Source organism: Stenella coeruleoalba (assembly GCF_951394435.1).
Source record: "Stenella coeruleoalba genome assembly, chromosome: 13".
In the NCBI taxonomy this organism is placed as follows: domain Eukaryota; kingdom Metazoa; phylum Chordata; class Mammalia; order Artiodactyla; family Delphinidae; genus Stenella; species Stenella coeruleoalba.
In genome coordinates this window covers 56,255,462-56,276,563 of record NC_137159.1, presented here as the reverse complement: position 1 = coordinate 56,276,563, position 21,102 = coordinate 56,255,462, and the positions used below count along the sequence as shown (strand labels likewise).

Here is a 21,102-nt window from a genome sequence, read left to right as displayed (position 1 = left end):
AAGGACCTGCTGTATAGCACAGGGAACTATATTCAATATCTTGTAATAATCTATAATGGAAAAGAATCTGAAAAGGAATAGATATATATGTATAACCAAATCATTTCGCTGTACACCTGAAACATTATAAATCAACTATATTTCAATAAAAAATATTTTAAAAAAGAGAGAATAGGATGGAGGGAAGGAATGTGGGCAGGGAGCAAGTGACCGTGGAGCGTTCTTACCTTACTGGTTAGAAAAGGTGGTGAAAAATAAGCCTGAAAGAAAACTGATCTAAAGAACTTGGTGGGGTTTTTTTACACACTAGCAAATATTTATTGGACTCCTACCAGAGATACGGTACTATGCTAGATCTTGAATTTCTGTAAGTGATTATATGTCTGTGTTTCCATGTATGTGTGCCTTTTTGCGAACATGCGTATGTTTCACAGTGTGTACATACTTTTGTGTGTCTCCCTTTGTTTTAATAGTCAATTTCTTTGTGCGTACACTTTTACACGTAACTGTGTCCATGTGTTTACATACGGCCAGCAGGTGGCGCCACAAAATCATAACTAGCAAGGACAATTCTGCCTGTTCCAGCCAAGTAGCCATCTCAGACCCTATGAGGCCATGGAGAGATCCTCAGGCCTTTGTAGGGGCTGGGGATTCGTTTAGCTGTTTCCATCATTAGCATTATTCACCACTGTATTCTCATGCCTGGCACAAAACCTGACAAAGTGAAATCCTCCTTAAATGTGTATTCATGAAAGGCTAACATGCCCCATGGGAGAAGTGGGAGATGGGGGGGGGGAGCCAGGGAAAGAAGTACAGAGAAGGTGGCCCCCCAGTAAAGACCCCACAGGAAGTGGGATTTCAGTCACACTCATAGAAGTCATAGAAGATCCGGAGGGGGATGTGTGACAAAACAGCAAACTCAGCCATTGCTCTCACCCATGGGGCTTCCCCTCCTTATAATGCGGCATCTGATCCCGATCCTTTACCTTCGGCTTTTATTTAGTGCCTAGTAAGTACTAAGGCCTGTGGGAAACAGCACCTCTGCTCTCTAGGACCTTCCAATCCAGGAAGAGAAATAACGTTTATTTTTCACAAATTTATTATACGCACGATCTGGATTTGGATCCTGGCCTAGAAAGGAAAAGGAGACATTGGACAGTGGGCAAAATTTGAATGGGATCTGGAAATCTGAATGAGTTGCACACAGGTTACAGAACAGTGTACTTGCTTTTGAAGAAATATACTCAGTGAAATATTTAGGGGTGGAATGGCATCATGTCTGCAGCTTGCTCTCAGATTGAACAGAAAAGAAATAACGATAATGGCCGGGAAGGAAGGAAATGGTAAATGTTAATGATTATAGAATCTGATTTAAGGAGCTAAGAGAGTTGTTTATACTCTTTTTGCAACTTTTCTTTAAGTTTGAAATTATTTCAAAATAAATTTCGTTTTTAAATTTTTAAATAATAATAATAATTACACCCCATAAACCCTCTCTGCCTATTGCTGAGAAAGTTCCTTCCTGCCCCACATGAGAAGTGCTCTGTGAGGGACAGAGGCACAGAGCTGGAAGAGGGTCCAGCTGGGTCTATTCAGAGACCTTCTGGATCCTGGAACTTCCTCCCCAACCCCTTCCCACCCTGGCTGCCTCAGGAGACTGGCTCTCTCTCTCCCCTATCTGGGCTACCCCAAGGTCTCACCCTTTTCAGAGCCCACATCTGTGATTTCTCCCACTCACGCTCTCCATGCCGGCGCAGGTACCCCACTCCCCCATCAGCCTGTTTAGGAGAGGAAGGTCTCTGATTGCCCACAGGGACTACCACTCTGGTCATTCCACACAAGAACACAGGTACCACCTTCACTTTGCTCCCATAGGAGAACTGAGGCTCAGAGTTTTGCAGCAAAAACCTTGAACAAACAAAGATCTGCTCAGTGGGACCAATTTCAGGTCAGCTGCACATAGCAGGGGCCTGGACTATAAAACACTTTAATGGTCTGGCTGAGTTATCACAGATGGGTCTGGCTGCTTCCCCATCTCTCCGCCGTCCTCCCCATTGCCTCACTCCTTTCTCTGAGCTGCCAGCAGCACGTGGTGCTGCATTTGTCAGGCCATTGCCAGTCAAGGCCGCCTCATGGCCCTCTGAGGAATCCCACATACCTCAGCCTGGCACTCAGGACCGTCTGCAAAGTGGACCAGTTCCTGCTCCAGCTGTTTCTCCCATTATTCCTTTGCACCCGCTTTTGCCCTACATTCTTAGTGTCCTGGATGTGCTCACACTTTCCCTCCCCCGCACCTATGCTGATGCACTTCCTCTGCCCTGGAAGGGCCTCCTTCCCCATCTCCACCTGGCAAATGCCCAGCTACCTCTCAAGGCCCACTTCAAATGTGACCTCTTCCTAAGGCCTTTCATATTCCACCCCAACCTGATCTGGCCTCTTTCTCCTCTCTTGGCAATTATTTTCAGCTCCATTACCTTCATGCTTTATTTTTGGAATGCCAATTCCTTCTATTCAACTCTAAGCTCTGCAAGGGAGAAATCTGTCTCTTATCCACTCAGTACCTAGCAACCTGTGGACATGCAGTAGGTGTTCAATAAATGCATAGGAGGTAATATGGCTAAGTGTGTTTGCCGTACTTAACTATGAGGCACAGGTCCACAGAACCGTGAACTCTGAGGGACACAGAATACGGGCGCTCTTTCCAGGAGGAGATGGAAATAACAGCTACACTGAGCTCCCGTTAAGTGCCCTCTGGCCCCGACCCCATCCCCATCTGGCTCCCGGCCTCCTCAATCCTCAAGGACACAGTTTAAAAATATCTCCCCTCCTTGCCTCCCTCCTCTCTGCTATGCCTTTCTCCTTTCCCTTCCTTTCTCTCCCCTAAAACCCTCGGGCTGCTACCCACAGAACACTGGGGAGAAAACAGAAGAGCTGAGGGATTCCCCACCAGCTTCTGAGCCCTGAGATGAGGAAGTGATTATCAGAGGCCACTGTCTTGGTCAGTTCCTGTTTCTGGAGCGAAGATGCCAAAATCTGTTCCTTTTTCTGTGAAAAATGTACGAGTTTTCATTTCCAAAATTCCCAGAAGCAAGACTGTCACTGTGAGCCGTCTGTGTTTCTGTCTGCCTGCATCTGTATGGAAGGTCCGCCAAGGCCTCCTGGGCCTGCTCCTCGTGGGCCAGCGTCCAGGGGCAGTCTTGACAATGACACCTCACTCCCTGCCCCTCCCCATTGCCCCCCCCCCACCTTGACCTGGCCGAGGAGAGACAAGTGCATTAGGACAGGCCTGCCTCTGGCCTCCTAATGCTTCCTGGGGCCTTGCAGGAGAAGTCCCTCCCCAGGGTTGGTCTGCTGCCCAGAAGCCCCTAGAGAGGGTAGAAATTTAAGCTGATAACCTGGTCTCAGATGTGGATTAATTTGGGAAACCCTGTCCCTGCCCTGCTCCCAGGCTTGAAACCATCGGGATGGCAGCTGGGGGGGGGCGGGTGCAGACATAGCCACGCCATCCCCGCCCCCAGCCTTGGCCTGGGGCCCCACCTTCTGCGCCCCAGTCCCATCTGGAATGGGAGGAGAGCCCCACTTCATGTGGAATCAGACCCTCCTGAGCCCTCTGTGAAGAAAGGAAGAGGGCCAGCCAGGGAAGTATTGGAGGTGGAGCCGGGGAAGGGTGGGATATGCAAAAAGACACCAGAGCCTAAAGCCGGGGTAAGAGAGTTGAGTGTGGGCCTTGAGATTAAGATTAGGCTCAAGGTGTGAAGGTCAAAGTCGTCTTGGTGCCAGGCCCTCTGGGCTGTGCTTGCCTTGGGTTGGCAGGTAAGAGAGAGCAGGACAGGCCTAGGTAGCAGGTTCTTTGCCTAAGCAGGAAGCGAAGATGAACGCTTTCTAGCAGGATCTACATTTGGCCTGCTTTTCCTTTGGTCTCTGCTTCCGTTTGTACCGTGCCTACCCAATTCTCATGCATTCATTTAACAAACATTTAAATAGCCTAGAACATTTGCAGATATCAGTGGCCAGGGCTTTCCAAAAGCGTAGGCTGGGACTTGCGGAGTCCTCACTGCCCGGAGCTTCAGCGTCGCGCTCAGCTAGGCCCCTCGCACGCTGTACGCTTTGTGCACCATCCCGGTTGCTGGGGCCTGAGGCCTGATCAGCAGGGGATTGAGTAGGGGTGCAGGACCCGCTCCCCAGATGGCCGGCCCAGACAATCTGAGCCCGAGACAGGTTAAGGGGGCAGGAGACTGGGCAGGGCCGGGGAGTCTCTGCGGGGGCCGACCTTGTGCCCTTTCGCAGTGAGTGGTGGCGGCCCTCCCAGGGAAGGGGTCCCCTTCCGTGCCCGGAGCTGGGAGCCGGGGCAGCCCTCGCCAGCGCCGCGCCCTCCCCGAGGCCCGAGGGAGGCGCCGCGGGAGGAATTCCAGCCATTTCCTCTGCGCCGCGCGGTATGTGGCCTGCTCGCTGCCCGACCGCAGCGCGGCCCGGAGGTGGGGGCCGGCGGCGCGGGCCCGTCACCAGCCGCGTCTGGCAACTGCCCCGGCCTCGCCGTCCCGCTCCAGATTCCCGGCTGGCCGCCCCTCGTCCCGGGCGACCAAACCGGCCCTGGAGCGGCCCCGGGCCGGCGCGGCGCTGCCGGGACCCCGGCTCCTCCCCGCGCGGCCGCAGCCGGCGGAATCGCTCCCGCCCCACGCCCGCCTGCCTCCTCCGTCCTCGCCGCGCACCCTAACCCGCAGGTCCCCCGAATCTCAGTTTGAAACTGAAGGTGGCCTTTGCTACGTCACCTTGGGGCACGTCCCTTAGCCTTTCTAAGCGTCAGTTTCTCCACCTGTGAAATGGGCACCCTGACAATAGTGCTACCTCATTTGTGCCGCCCTGAGGTTAAATGAGAAAGGGAACGTGCTGGAGCAATGTCAACTATGTTTTCGTTTCTCTAGGTATCGCTGCTGTCCTCAGCTCTCCTGGATCTTCCGCCCACCCTGCCCAGGGCCTCTTCTCCATACTAATTCTTGGTGGAGCAGTCGGGGCGGCTTTACAGGTAGGCACTGCAGACGGCCGCCTCAAGGACCGGCGGTAGGCTCTCCCTCGGGATTATCTGCCCGCTAGGTTCTTGAAAAACCTAAGGGGCAGTTATTTCATTTTTTAAATGATGTCATCGCCGTCTGACATCAACCAGGCACGTAGCGATTAGTGGAAGTTGAGGGTGCGGACTGGGATGGTAGGTCCGCAGACGTGGACTCCACGTGCCGGTCTCAACAGACGCTGGGCCACCACGTGCTCTCTGGGCTCCTCTTTCAAAGTGCAGATCCTCCACCCCCAGCCCCCGGGAGAACGAACATTCTTTCAGCTTTAACTCTGCGCTAGAGCAGCGAGAAAGGGAAAGCCAGAGCCCCTAGGCGACTGGGTGGGTGGGATCCACTTCCCCTGCCGCCCACCCCCGCCCACGGCTGCGGTAAATGTGACACTGAGCGGAGTTGGAAAGCCCCGGGTTTCACCGGGCCTAACCGCCGACTGCTTTGCAGACGCAGCACCGAGGAGCCGCTCTGCCGCGGTGTTCCCCCAGATGGCTCCTTGTTTTGATTTTGAAACTTGCATTCCAGCCAGAGCGCCAAGGCCGAGAATCAGCCCTTGCAGCAAGACGTGCTCCCCTCGTTCCCCCACCACCACACACACACGCTACAGCCACAGACCGCATAAATCCAGGTGGAGACAGGTCCAGAAACACAGGTGCTATAAATATCCCAGTCCGGCGAGCGGGGAGACACAGCTCCCGGGTAGCCCGTCTCCACCCACCCTCCTCTGAGCCCAGCACTTCCGGCCATCGCTGCGCTGCAGGCTGCTCTCCGAGTTGGGAGGGGCGGGCTCCATCCGTAGCAGAGGCCTGGCTTCCTTTTCCTCGCCCGAGACCCCCTGAGTGCCTAACCTGAGGGTTTTCTCTCCACTCAGGATACACCTCCCGAACTCCCAATCGCAGACCGTTTCCTCCCTCCCCTGGTATTTTTTAAAGGCTGTGGCCAGTCTTCCTGAAATGCTGACTTCTCTTTCAAGATGGGTGGGGGGTGCTGCCTTAGGTTAGAAGGCAACGAACGAAATCACATTTTTAAATGTAAAATTTGATTCTAAATTTTTGATGGCCCTTTTCGTTTGGGTGGAGGTGGGGACAGACGACGGTGGGGAACAGGCTGCAGGCAGAGTAAATCTAAAAGAGGGGAAAAAAGCTGGGAGTACACACATGTGAAGAGGGGATATCTCTCCACTGGAAAAGAGAGTTGCTGTCCCAGCAGGCTGGTTCCCAGGAGCTTGGTGCAGTTTTCTGAGCCAGTCTCCTGAGCCTGGGACTTAATGGGGTGCAGCTCCCTGAGAAGGAGCCTGTTGGACACAATAAGACTGCTCTGGGAAAAAGGTTAATGAAGTTCCACCACCTGGGCTAAGGGATTCAGACACAAAAATTATTCCCAGGAAACTCGGACATCTGATGGCTCCAGGAGAGGGTGGCAAAGAGCAAGGCAGGTTTGGAGATAATGAGTGAAACAGATCTGAACCACCAGTTTTCAAATGTGTCTGTAAAAATAAGCTTTAACTAAATGCTAAATAAAGCCCTGGTTTAAAAAATGAAGTCACACTCCTCTTCCAATGTGGGCGCTTACTCTCGAGTTGCTGTGCTAAGGAAGCACTTGGTCAGCTCATCCTGCTTAGAATGTACTATTAATTCCCCATTTTACAGATGAGAAAACTGAGGTCAGAGAGGCTAATTAACTAGCAGAGAAGAGTTTCGAACTCAGGGATCTGACTCCAGCGGTTACCTGTGGAACCTCTGCTGTAGGCTAATCAGCTCTGATGGTCTCTCAGACCAGAGGTTGGCATGACTCCACTTCAGCCTTCAGCTGTCTTTAACAGTGAGGAAGACATTGCTGTAACACCTGCCTGCCTCTAGTAGACCCGAGTGATTGCAGCCTCGTTGAACTTGATGGCATTCCTGAGGGGGCCAGGCAACCTACCCTAAGACCCCAGTGTATAGAGGAACAAACTCTCCGTAAGAGGAGGACTCTGAATGGACTGGATGCAGTCACCAAGGTCAGCCCTTCCTGTGTGATTTCAGGACCACAGGGAGCCCCAAGTGGCCTCCTTACTAAAAATCAACCATAAAAGAACCATTGTGCTTAACACAGAACCAGATGTGTGCTTAAATTTACACAGGTCACTGCTATCTCACCTTGGGCCATGGGCCAAGGCGACCCAAAGATATATTTTGTCTGGCTTTCCTAGCATTTTTTAAAAGTTGAGTTAATTACCAAACATTTAAAATTGGAAGATTGTGCAGAAATATCTGGATTTTTTTAGCTTCTCCCCCCCCCCAATCTTTAAGAGCTGGCCACACTGACATGTACTCTGTGGTCCACCCCAGTCCCAGCCATCCCATCCCGTTTTTTATTCCCACCCTCCTGCTTGGCCCATTGACATTTGAATTTGCTGACCCCCATCTTCCTCACTAAAATGCAATTATTCACTAAAGAGGTAACTGTTGAGTCTAACTGGTCACATTCCAGTTTGGCTATCTTTTCTGGAGAGCTGGTTAAGGTAGAATAGTTGAGGTAAGTTAAAGTGAGGGTAGGAGAGAAAGTGGGCTTCCCCCAAACAAAGCATCAGGCCATACCAGAACAGAGCAGATTTCTGAGTTCCCAGAAGACCACAAGATGAGAAATTGGTGTTCGAACAGCTGACATGGATGTCAGAACCTCACCTGTTTCCCAGGAGCTCATCCTTTCGTTTAACTTAGCAAACACCACTCTTTTATTAGCATCCTGGGCTGCCTTTCCCAAACCTGCTTCTGGAAGTGCCTTGGGGAGTGTCCAGAAGCAAACCCTGGAGGTGATTAGAGGGCTGCCGACTCAGGCTATGAGCGAGCCCAAAGGAATGGGGCTGAGCTTTCAACCAGGACAGAGCTGAGCCCAGAGGAGGAGCTGAATGAAGACGAGGGGTTTGAGCAGCCAGGAACTGAAGCACGACCTCATTCACCAAGATGGTGAGCAGCTGTGTTCTCTGAAACGTGGACCACATGAGGGAAAACCATCTTCCCCGAACTTGGAAGCTTTTCTGCCAAAGCAGTTTATCGTGCATGCAGAGAGGTGAAAAGGTTTTGTATGGAGACGTAAGAAGGGATGAGATGGGCTTTGACGGACTGTATAATAGTCCTCGGGGCAACCTCAGCCTTCCCCAAATGCTCATCTGGGAGAGTTTCAGCCCTGTGAATATTTGAACTCAGACCTTTTTGGCAGTAGTCCATGGGACAAGTGTGTCAACAGAGCCCCAGATGTGTACTCTGGGGTGTGGAGGGCGTGAATGTGATAAAGTACTTTTAGGGCTTTTAGAGAAACAGGAAATACAGTTATCAGAGACAGGAAAATCTATTCAACTTCTTTCAAAACCAGTGAGTGAATAACATGGCCATCAGAATTGTCACAACTGCGAGGTGAAGCCTTTGGAAAAGAACAAATTAGCAGCAAAGGGGTAGGAGAGGCCCCTTCAGGGAGTTGCCAGGCTGGGGCAGGGACACACTCTATTCAGAGAGCCTCCTCTCCCCTGCTGCGTCATCAGGAGCCCCTGAAACCCCAGCACTCAGTCTTGCCGCCATCATCTGTGCATTGTGTCCTCGTTCCTGTTCATGTCTGTCCTAAAATCTCCCTGGCTCCCAGAGGCCCTGTCTTTCCCCTATTTTGTGGCCTCTCCCACCCTCCCCAAGTCCTGAAACTCTTCCTCCGTGACCTCTGGAGTTCATAATCCGTGATTAGCAAACTCTCCTTTATCCTCAACCTGTTGTCTGAGCATCCTCTTCACTTCTGTCCCTACGGGACACCCAGCTCTCCCCTGAGTCCACTGCTGCCCTCACAGCATTCTCCAGCAGGGCCTGATTTTGTTCTCTCACAGCCCCCGTCCCTAGACCTGGAGGTGAGATAGCTGTCCTCCTTACTGGTCATCGTCACCTTTAGAAGTATTCCCTTGCACACCACGTTGAATTTCGTGTTACCAAATTATACCAATCACTGCTGTCTTCTCCTGACCCCCAGGCATTATTTTGCAAATATTCTAGGTCTTGGTTCACTGCCACTCTCACCAACACTGTCTTAACTCGTGGCGATTCAGTATAGAGTAGATGACCCTTCCAATACCCCAGCCTCTCAGTCTCTTGAATTTCTCTCCTCCAGTGATTTTCCCTCCCCTCAACCCATAGTTGTGATTACACACAACTGCAGTCCCTCCATGATCTCAATTTCGTGCCTCCTCCTATCTTTCCAGCTCACCTCCTTGCTTGATCCCAGCCATCCTCTGACCCCACCAGAGCCTCCAATATGTTGATCCCACTACACCCTTCACTGTTGCCCACCCCTTTGATGTTCTTAATCCCCTCCTGACCCAGTGTAAATTTCATGGCCATACCTAGCCAGAGAAATACACACAGCCCCGCTGCTTGACCTCATTTGAAGTTCATGCTGATGAAACTTAAGTGGGCCCTTAATGCTGCCCAACAGTCATACTTACGTTTCCCTGATCCGTTCACTCACCTATGCTCCTGGGTGACAGTTTTGTACCTTCTTTTCTCTTCTCAAACCCTTAATATTCCCTTCCCATTCTCACTCTCAGCTGAATTCTAAAAGAAGCTAATTGGATTCTTTTTTCACTGGGAAAGTAGAAGCAACAAGAGGAGAAATCTGCAGATTCCCACTATCACATTTATCCCGTCCAGCAGTTGCGTCTTCACACTTTGCCTTTCCACCTACTATCAGAGGTGACCCATCCATCAAAAGCAAATTCCTCCACTTGCGCAGGCAGCCCAGTCCCTCTCACCTACTCACGGATATTACTCAGCAATTCTTCCTACACCAAATTATTACTCTCTGCTGGATTCTTTCCATCAGCACACAAACATGCTATTATTTCCCACATCTTAAAAAAAAAAAAAGCCTTTTAATGACTGTACTTCCCTTGGCAGCCTCTCTCCCATTTGTTTGCTCCCCTTTAGAGCAAATTCCTCAGAAGAATCATCTGTACTTGCTATGTCCGGTTCCTCTCCTCCAGTCCTTTTTTTTTTTTTTTTTTTTTTTTTTTTGCAGTATGCGGGCCTCTCACTGTTGTGGCCTCTCCCATTGCGGAGCACAGGCTCCGGACGCGCAGGCTCAGCGGCCATGGCTCACGGGCCCAGCCGCTCTGCGGCATGTGGGATCTTCCCGGACTGGGGCATGAACCCATGTCCCCTGCATTGGCAGGCAGACTCTCAACCACTGAGCCACCAGGGAAGCCCCTCCAGTCCTTTTTAAACCAACCCCAAATCAGGCCTATATCCCTCAGTGCTCCACAGAAGTTATTCTGGTCCAAGTTACCATGGCTTAATAAATCCAGTGGTCACTTCTCAGTTCTCATCTTATTGATTAATAACATCTGATATAATCAACCATACCTTCCTCCTTGATACACATTCTTCCCTGGACTTCCAGAACACCTCACTCTCTTGGTTTTCCTCCTCTCTCACTGCTCCCACCTTCTTGGTCTCTTTTCCTGGCTCCGCCTCTTTTTCCTGACCTCTAAGTGTTGACGTGCGCAGGGCTTGGACCTCAGTCCTCTACTCTTCCTTATCTACCTCTTTTGATGATCTCATCTAGATATGTGGTTTTAAATACAATCTATGCACCCATGACCCACATTTATACCTCGTCCAGACCTCTGCCCTGAACTCTAGACTCATATATCCGACTGTCCGCCCCACATCTCCAAACTCAAGATGTCCAAAACTAGACTCTTGAGATGCTCCCCAAACTTGATCTACCTGCAGTCTTTCCTATCACAGTTGATGGCAACTCTATTCTTCCAGTGGTTCAGGCCCAAACATTGAGTTATCCTTGACTCTTGTCTTCCTCTCACATGCACATCAGATCTGACAGGAATTAACTCTACCAACAGAATGCATCTGGAATCCACCCACTTCTCACCTCCTTTATGGCTGCTGTCCTAGTCAAAGCCACCATCATCTCTCACCTGGATTACTGCTGTGTCCTCCTATCAAAAGTCTCCCTGCTTCTACTCTGGCCTTCAACACAGAAGCCAGAGTGATCTTTTTTTTTTTTTTTTTTTGGCCGCACCTTGGGGCTTGTAGGATCTTAGTACCCCGACCAGGGATCAAACCCACACCCCTGCAATGGAAGCGCGGAGTCCTAACCTCTGGACCTCCAGGGAATCCCCAAGAGTGATCTTTTTAAAACATACTTTAGACCACATCACTCTCTAATCAAAACTTCAAAAGCCCCCTCTCCCACGTTTCTTTTAGGGTTACGCTTTAATAACTCCCCATTTCTCTCAGTGTAAAAATGGAAGTCTTTACAATGGCCAAAGAGTTCCTCCATTATCTGCCCACTCTTCCCACCACTCAGCTCCCTGGCTCCCTCTTTGGATTATTTTCTTTTATTTATTTATTTATTTTTTAAATTTTGGCCGCGCCACGTGACTTGCGGGATCTTAGTTCCCTGACCAGGGATCGAACTCGGGCCCCCAGCAGTGGAAGCACAGAGTCCTAATCACTGCACTGCCAGGGAATTCCCTGTCTTCCTCTTTGGATACTCCCTTCCTCACTCATTCTGGGAGTCCAGCCTCCTTGATGTTATTCAAACACACTAGGCGTGTTCCCACAGTGAGGTCTCTGCTCTAGCTCTACCCTCTACCTGAACGCTCTTGCCCCAGAAATCTACTTGCCAACCTTCTCACTCCTTCAGTCTTTAGATTCTCCCCTTTTCAGTGAGACCCATTTGACCACCCTGTTTAATACTGAAACTTGCCCTTTCCCTACACCCTGACACTCTTGATCACCCTTAACCTGCACAACCTTGTTCGTTTTTGTCCCCATAGCATTTATTATCTCCTAACATACTATGTAATTTATATATTTATGTTTATTGCTTATTATCTATCTTCCCCTGACCCCACCCCCACAGGGATCTTTCTCTATGTTGTTCACAAATGTATCCTAAATGCCTAGAACGGTGCCTGACACATGGTAGGGAAACAATATGTATTTTTTGGGAATGAATGAAAATAATCCAGGCAGAGAGGGACTTACTCCCTCGCCCATCAGAAATGTCTGGGCCAAGAGCAAAAGGGAAAATGGAACCAGAAAGAACAGTTGGAGCTGACCATAAACACATGGTTTACGGGCAAAGTCAGGTCAAGTTGGAATGAACAAACTGTGCTCATAGTCACTAGATAGATAGATAGATAGATAGATGATAGAATCTCCCACATGGTAGGTAATAAAGCGACTTTATTTACCACATATAGAATAAAAAAAAGCCTGGGCCAATGACACCGACTTATCCGATTCCCGTCATTGTCAGTTGCTTTTTAGCTGTTCTCCCAGCCCTAAGTGAGCCAGTTACAGTTGACCCTTGAACAGCGTGGAGTCTGAACTGCCTGGGTCCAATTATACACGGATTCTTTTCAACAAATGTACAGTCGGCGCTCCCTTTTCACGGGCTTTGCATTAGGGGATTCAACCAACCATGGACAGCAGATTAAATTTTGATCTGGGGTTTGTTGAATCCGAGAACGCGGAGGGTCAACTGTATTCAGTGGACTATGCCGTGTTATATAAAGGACTTGAGCATCCACGGATTTGGGTATTTGCAGGGACCCCTGGAATCAGTGCCCCGTGGATACCGAGGGACAACGGTACAGTTTCTCAGAGGCACCACAGAGAGTAAAGGCAAAAGGACAGGGTCCTACAAGTGAGGACTTTGAAAAAGAAACTCCTCTCTCTTTACCTCTTCCCCTAAGTGCCTTCTCAGTAGAGGATAGTGCAGTACCAGATGTTTGGGGCAGTACCCAAGCCATTTCCTCAGAATTCTGCAATCATTGGATGCAGATGGTTAATAGTTCTGCTTGCCTGGCCCCCACATGTCCACTGCTAACAGAGGCCTTCTGGAGTCCATGCCTTCCTTTCCCATAGGGATTGCAGCTTCCAGGCTGACTGCCAATGTATTCCTTCTCGAAAGATGCCAGTGTTATGCGAGGAGCCTCTGCACTAAGGATAAACAAGTTAAACGAGGCTCCTGAGGCCCTCCAGACATTTTAGTTAGAGACCCTGGGGTATCAGCCTTGTGGCTGCACCAGGGGCTGAGGCCACAGTAGGTTCTGGGGCAGGAGGCTTTACCTGTCCTGAGGAGAAATAGAATCTCAGAGCCTTTACAGAGTTAAGGCTTCAGCTCACAACACGCCTAAATAACTGCAGGCAAAGCTTCCAGAGGGGTCTGGGCAGAAGCTCCAGAAGATCCCCCTTGGCCAGACATGAAGACAAGACCCCAATTCCCAGGACAGACTCGAACCAAATTGCCTTCTTCCAAAACAGGGGCATCCTCAGCTACGCCTTTCATCATAAGGAACATATGTGCGTTGATGGAGCTCACCTAGTGCCAAGAGAGCGGCAAAAGGCATTGAAATAAGGTAAGCCTACGTCATTTCTCCATAGAAAACATTCATTCGTAAGGAAGGCATTCATCTTTGACACGAATAGGGATGCCCTATGAGGTTCAGAGTGAGCACAAAACACAGCAGAAGAAGCCGCACTCCTGTATAAAAATATAATTTAGGGAATTCCCTGGCGGTCCAGTGGTTAAGACTCGGCAGTGTCACTGCAGTGGGCCCGGGTTTGACCCCTGGTCAGGGAATTAAGATCCCACAAGCCACGTGACGCAGCCAAAAGAAAAAAAAACAAAAAATATATATATATATGTGTGTATATATATACATATGTATTATATATAATACATATGTATATATATAATCATGTATTATATATATGCATTATATATATATTTTAAATCAGTTAAAATATTTACCCAGTCCCATGAGAAAAAGGTCAAAGGGCTTAAGTATATTCTCAACACTCAATCTAACTTCTCTTTCTTCCGCTCAGTTGCCCCTTTTTTGTTCCTCTTCACTCTTCCAAAACTCAGCTCACAATCCTCCCCCACCCTGTGTACCTCCATCACATACACACACACACACACACACACACACACACACACACACACACACACAGAGGCCCTTGATGCCCTTCCTCTCGCCCTGCCTCCCTGGACCTTTCCTTTTCTGTATTTCCAATGTAACAATTCCTGGAGGCTCAGGCTCCTTCCAAGCCTTAGTCCTTCCTGGTTCTTACTCTGATCAGCACAGTAGCAGACCAGCTGAGCTAGAATCTTTCTTAGGCAGTTGTCAGGTAAAGCTATACATATTCATGGGGAGATATTGTGTAATCCTATGCCTTTCCTCCACATCTCTTTAAAGGATGTCATTTTAATACCCACATCCATCATCATTTTCTTCTTAGGAGAAAAGAGAGCAAGAGAGGAAAGACAGAGTAAGAGAAGTCAGAACATGTCTGGGGAAGGAAAGACATCTTTTGATCTGCTCCTTATACATAGCTCAGATGCCTACACTGGACAGTGCCCAGATTATCAGTGGATTCTGAGACATTCCTATGTTAGCCTGATTAAAAAAGAAAGCTGAACACAACCAACAAGAGGTTAAGGCACAAAGTCAAAATGGAGAGGATTCTGTAGGCCTCTGAACTTGAAGCATTCAGTGTGCAGGCAGGAGCTGGGAGAAGAGAGAAAACAGAGAATTGTGTTTTTGATTATTTTTTTTCTGATTACAAAAGTAACATATGTTCAATGTAGAAAACCAGGAAAATACAGAAAAGTACAAGAAAGGATTGAAAAAAAAAAAGAAGCAACACTTGTGATCCCACCACCCAGATATAATCAATGTTAACATGTTTGTTTACCTTTCCAATGTTGTTTCCACGCATATTCTTTTTTTAATCAAATTATAAACATAGTATATATGCTCTTTTAGAAATTTTTTCTCACTTAACCGTGTATCCTAATTTTTTCCCAAGTCATTAAATACTCTTCTACAATATGATTTGTTAAAGCTATTTATGATTTTGTGCTATAGGTATGCTATCATAGATTTATCAACCAATTTTATGTGGCAGAGTATTTAGGCTTTTTCCAAGCATGAGATCTTAACTGTGGCAGGGTTGTCTGCACCACCCCTGTTTTCAGCTAACAAGCTAACTTTGTTAGGTAAACAAGGTAACCTTCTTCCCTTACAAGCAGGTAAGGATCCCTTCAAAGGTCTATACCCAAGAGAACCCTGCCTTGACAGAAGTAACAAGCATTCAGCTGTCCTTGTGCTCTTCAGGGAAAGCCTGGCATTAGGCCTTGAGCAACCTTAGGTCTACTGGCCAGGCCATTCTTGAGCAGACAGAGAGAAAATATTTGTCATTCTAAGTCATGGAGTTGGCCCAATTTATTCAATACATCATTCTCAAAAATATTTTTTGTGCTAGACCTGAGCTGGATATTATAGAAGAAAAGATATGGTTTCTGTGTTTCATAAACTTTTACTCTTCATGGGTTGACAAACATATAGGTGTGAAAGAGTTAGGTAGAAACAGATTATGTGTGAATGACTAAATGCTAATCTGTGGTTCAAATCGCAAGGGCTTTAGGAGGTGAGAAAAGTATAAGCACAAGGTAGAATTGAGCGGTTTGAGAAGACTCCATGGAACAGGTGGAGCTTCGAGGCAGGGTAGGCAAGGAATATTCCATGTGGAGGGGACACAGAGGCCAGGAAGCACAGGAAGCAAGAAGGAGGTTCCTGTGGCTGCAGCTTTGGGAGAGATGGTCAGTCAGACCAGATAAGTCATATATGGGGCACATGGGTAGAGGGCCAAAAAGAAGTTTGACCCTAATTCTGTAGATGTTTCCCCTTGTCCTGGAGGTGTCACACCAAGGAAGGAAATGTCAAGTCAAATTCAAGCTGAGTTGTTTTTGTTTTTTGGTGTGTGTAGGGCCAGGGGCGGTGGAGGATGGTTTATAAACAGAACTTCTCAAAGCCTTTAATATTGCTCATTTATGTGGCAAGGTCAAGAGAGGGGGAAATTGGACTTCCTAAGAGTCTTTGACCCCAGAACTCTTTTTATCATGGACCATTTCCTTTGGTGTTCCATGAGACACAATTAGGAGCTAGTGAGCCACCGAAGATGTTAGAGCTGGAAAGTAATGCTTGAGGGAAAACAAAGTTTTGGAAGATTAATCTCATGGTAGAATGTAAGGTGAGCAAGAGGGAAGAGAGCCTGGATTCAGGCCATATAGTTAGATGATTGAATAAAGCCTCCAGATAAGTGGGCAGGGTTGAAGCACACTGAAGCAGAGAATGGAGAACAAAGCATTGATTGAACACAGAGTCTGCTGTTGGGCCCTGGGGAAGGTACAAAAGTGTCAGAGTTCCTGGGTCTTGCAGGAGCTCAAATAAGCATTAATTAGGATTTTGATTGCAAGGGACAGAAATCAACTTGAGGCAGCTTAAGCAAAAAGAGTGTTTTTTGTCTTTTGTTTTTTTAATGGACCGAATTATTTAATTAGGTTCTTTGTAAGAAGTTTAGAACACGACTTTGTGAGGATAAATTCCGTTTGTAAGAGCGAACACAGAGCGGAGGTAGCCCTGGAGTTGAGGAACGGCTTTGATTCTTCGCAGAATTTGTGAGTCCACAGCTTTCTGATCAACCTTCTGCTGCTCTGTAACCTCGTATTTCTCTCTCTCTGTGTCGAAGATCTCACCTTCCTGGGCTTACGCAGTTTCTTCTTCTTGAAGTAAGCATCAGTGAGATGTTCTGGGATTTTCACACCACTGATATCAATTTTGGTGGAAGCGGCAATGACAAATTTCTGGTGTGTTCTCCGCAGAGGAACTCGATTGAGGGACAGAGGCCCAGTCACAAGTAGCACGCCACTGCTCAGCTGCTTCAGGAAAATGACCCTCTTGCCTCTGTGGCGCCCAGTGAGGATAAGCAAAATGGTCCCAGGAGTGATGCTAGCGTGCAGTTTTCTCACATGCTTACTGAAGGGTTTTTTGCCGTAACTCAACAGCTTTCGAGGCACGTCTTCAGTAGGATGATACCTAGGCATTTTGCGAAGTTTAACCACCCGGGTACCGCCATTCTTGTCACCACCAACTGGTTTTGTGACAGTAGCAAGAACCTTCACCTTCTTTTTCTTTTCAACCTTGGATTTAGCCACTGAATACTTCCTCTTGTACAAGGCCTTTCTGGAATACATAGCCGATCGGGAATATCTGCCCGTTCCTCTGACCAGGACAGGGTTTCGGCTGCGATGGGGCTTCCCCTTCTTAACCTGCTTCACCTGTTGTTTTTTTTTTCAGTTCATGTCTTTTATTAACCAATATACAATCACTTGTCTTCTGGTTTGTTGAAACAATAGGTCAGACAACATTTGCCACAATAATGTCTGTCAAAGTGGCTGGCCATAAAAACTCCAGCACCACGTTCATCTGAAGGGCACTCCCGACAAAGGCGACTGATTTTGCCATTCTCCTCCACCTTATAGTATTTCAGGACAGCCAGCTTAACCTTCTTTCTCTTATGCTTGTTCTTCTTGGGAGTGGTGTAAGACTTCTTCCTTTTCTTAGCGGCACCACGAAGTCTCAACACAAGATGAAGGATGGACTCCTTTTCAGTGTTGTGTTCAGACAAAGTACGTCCATCTTCCAGTTGCTTGCCAGTAAAACTCAGTCTTTGCTGGGCAGGAGGAATTCCTTCCTCGTCCTGGATCTTGGCCTTTACGTTTTCTATCGTATCCGAGGGTTCGACCTCGAGAGTGACGGTCTTCCCCGTCAGGGTCTTCACGAAAATCTGCATATTGGCGGCTGGTGCCACCGCAGATGGCGGATCCGAAAAGAAGTGCTTCACCTTTTTAACCTTGCCACCAGCATCAGCCTTCTTGGCTTCAGGTTTTTTCTCCTTAGTATCTGGCTTCTCAGCCTTTTCACCTGCCATCTTGCGAGATGGGAAAAAGCAAAAAAAAGAGTGTTTTTAAGGAAATAGGGATACTTCATGAAGAACTGAAGCCATGTACTGGGAAGTTGGCAAAAAGTCCCGTGTCTATCTGGTCTCAGCTACTGTGTGTGTTTGCCTCATCTTCTTCATATTCTCTCTCTCTCCTCTCCTGTCCTCTAACATCCCCTCACCTTCCTTCCTTTCCCCGCTCCCCTCTCCCTGTTCTCTTTTGTGGAAGAAAATGGCTTCCCTACAGTTCCTGAGTTTGCATGTTGCACTAAGTTTGCATGACACAGTTCTGGCTATATCAGAAGCTACTTCTCCATGTCTTCTTCCCAGTTTCAGCTTTCCAGTAGAAAGAGTCTTCTTGACCCAGCTTAGGACTCATTCTGTTCTGACTAGGGGGACAGATTTTAAAATAGAAACATGGTTGCAGAAGACTTACCCTGTGAATTAGTGTGAGGACCACTGCCAGGAAAAAGTGTCTGCTATAGAGTGATGTGATGACCTTTAACTGAAAGCATGCTTCTGGAAGAGTTGAGCGGGAGAACACTATTGGTTTTTATTGTTTTAATTTTTTTTGAATTTTATTTTATTTTATTTTATATAGAGAAGGTTCTTATTAGTTATCTACTTTATACATATCAGTGTATACATGTCAATCCCAATCTCCCACTTCATCCCACCACCGCCACCCCACCCTGCCACTTTCTCCCCTTGGTGTCCATACGTTTGTTCTCTCCATCTGAGGAGCACACTATTGTTGAATGAGCAGATGACTATGAAACTTTAAGGCAGCTTCATTAGAATCCATATTCTTGTCCCTTTCCCAAACTGCTTTAGTTCCCAAGTTCTGTAAAAATCTACAGATGAAGGAAGCAGGATACACTGTGGTTAAGAGCATATGTCTGGGGTTTAAGTTGTCTATGTTTTGGATCCTGGCCTTGAGGACTTCAGCAAGTTATGGAACCTGCCTGAGCCTCAGGTTTCTCATCTATAAAATGGGTATCATGAGGATTAACTAAGATAATATGTGTAAAGTGCTTAGCACAATGCACCTAATAATGTTAGCAACTTAATTTTTAAACAAAAATTAACTGATGGAGCTGAAGTTGACATCAGCAGATCCAAATATCTTTCGTAAACTGGACAAAAGAAAGATGCACTGGGAGACGGGCAAGTGGTCAGCTTGGTTCTCCAGACATCCCCACGAATGTGGCCTCTAGAATAGGGGGTTTGGGTAGAAAAATAAGCCATGAAGATCTTGAGGCGCCAACGGGGACTTTAGAGATCACAGGTCATATGGGCCAGTCACACTCCCTTTTGTTCCTAGAGATTTAATATCTACCAGCCTATTAAATGATCATGATTTGGAGAAGACAAGAAGAGGAATTACTTTCAGCTGGCCCTGGTCTTTAAATAACCCGGGGTACAACATCTTTCAAAACACAAAGGAGACCATGTGTAAAACATTAGTTAAATTCAGATATAAATCTAGTCTTTGACCAGTCCAAAACTAATCAATATGCTTTTTTTCTCTCTTTGAACTTTGAGTTTTCTGGCAACAACAAAAACCCCAAACCCCATCCAAAACCATCGTCCAGACAGCCCAGCTCCTATGCTCCCCTCCCTAGTGTCACATATTGTTGACAGACCTACTCTTGTTACCACATTCATTCCAGTGGTGATTCAAATTCTTCTGCAGAAATTGACTTGAAAGACAGAAAATTGCTCTTGTAATCACTTAATAAGGAATCCTGGACAAGGAATACAGCGCTATGAATATAGATTTACTCTTAGCTTTTATGGATGCATTTTTCTCAGTTATTTTCATTGAAAATCATGACGAACTAATTTAAATAGCAAAGTAAACTGAGATGGAAAATTACCCATAATAAGAAATTTGATGAAAATATAGACTGGCCTGGTTTTAAGCATATCAAGGACTCTTGGTTTAAATTGCAAATTCGGAGAGATTTGAAATGTGTTTGTTTGAATGTGTCAGCTTTAGGCAAAACTAAACTACTATGTTCCTTTCCAAAAATCAAGAATCTGCTCTGGAAAAAAATCATGCAGTGTGATGTACAAAGCAGAGGGGAAGGAAAGTAAGTAATGGGTGAGAAAGACCCACCCAAGGACTGCAGCCAGCTTCCCCAGGAAGATTCATGACCATGCCTCAATACTGTCCTGCAATTCTTTCCAAGCGATTTTACTATAACTCTAAATCATTTGAAGCGACTGCTGCTGTTACCAAAGCTATCTTTGCCTCAAAAAGAAGAAAATTCAGGACATGCAATATAATCCTCTCACTATCTAAGAGAGAAACCAGCCCATTTGTCATAAGAACTGAAAACATCAGCTACGTAGTAAATTAAACATTAGAGTTTCATACTTCAATATTATGTATCTTTTGTAAAAAGAAGAAAAGGGGGGCACACACAGGACATGGTTAGATGCAACAGTGATAAAGTGACTTAAATTTGGTTGACTAACTATAACCTACAAAAACCATTCTATTACAAATCCTTTTCAGTAAAAGGTAAGAAAATTCCATCAACATTTTTTTAAACATTCTGAGCTATTCACAACAAATGAATCCTTACCCTTACCAGATGTATAAGCATTTGTGTAATGCAGGGGGTTCATGACTTGGAAAGCGTCATCGAAGGCAGTGCTAACACAATGTTCCTCCCTTTGACTTGAATGCCCTCTTCTTCCCTATTAGGGTGATTATTGTTTCACAGTGTCCCAGGCATGAAAGGACTTTGAAGGGTCACTTTGCAACCCAGCTAGCAGCATTGGCATTACCAAAGAGCAGCTGGTTAGAAATGCAGAATCTTGGGGTCCACCCCAGCCTTACTGACTCAGATCCTGCATTTTGACAGGATCCCCAAGTGATTCATATGCACATTGAAGATGAAACTATGCCACTCTAAGTCATCCCCCTGCCTTTGAGCAAAACTGTGCACAGCGCATACACTGGTCTCATTCATCTAGTTTCAGGTCCTTTATAGTTTGTCCCGTTTGAGTCATTGAGAGGAAAGGGGAAATATACTCATTTAAGGAAGTCTTGCATAGCCTAACAGAGTTAGCAACTTCTTCAATATGTTCAAGTACCTATTCTTAGAAGCACTGCAGATTAGGTCAAAGGAAAGAGAAGCAGAAAATGGAGTGGGTTCAAATACCAAACTCTAATAAAGTAAGGGTAGTACAGA

General features: G+C 47.0%; 2 protein-coding genes across 2 annotated transcripts; both read right to left on the bottom strand.

Moving 5' to 3' along the window:
- Positions 1-16,443: 16,443 nt before the first annotated feature.
- Positions 16,444-17,887, bottom strand: LOC307196422 (large ribosomal subunit protein eL6-like; the record flags this gene model as incomplete). Its single annotated transcript, XM_079941328.1, is given in 3 exon segments — positions 16,444-16,658; positions 16,661-17,234; positions 17,801-17,887. Coding segments are annotated over 3 exon segments (846 nt in total). The 3' UTR covers positions 16,444-16,473.
- Positions 17,244-17,752, bottom strand: LOC307196423 (ubiquitin-ribosomal protein eS31 fusion protein-like). Its single transcript, XM_079941329.1, has one exon. It carries the CDS (start codon positions 17,747-17,749, stop codon positions 17,282-17,284), a length of 468 nt encoding a protein of 155 aa, XP_079797455.1. The 5' UTR covers positions 17,750-17,752; the 3' UTR covers positions 17,244-17,281.
- Positions 17,888-21,102: the final 3,215 nt, after the last annotated feature.

What these genes read in the sequence shown, in the direction of transcription:
- LOC307196423 (XM_079941329.1), bottom strand. Translation starts at nt 17,749, where the DNA reads ATGCAGATTTTCGTGAAGACCCTGACGGGGAAGACCGTCACTCTCGAG.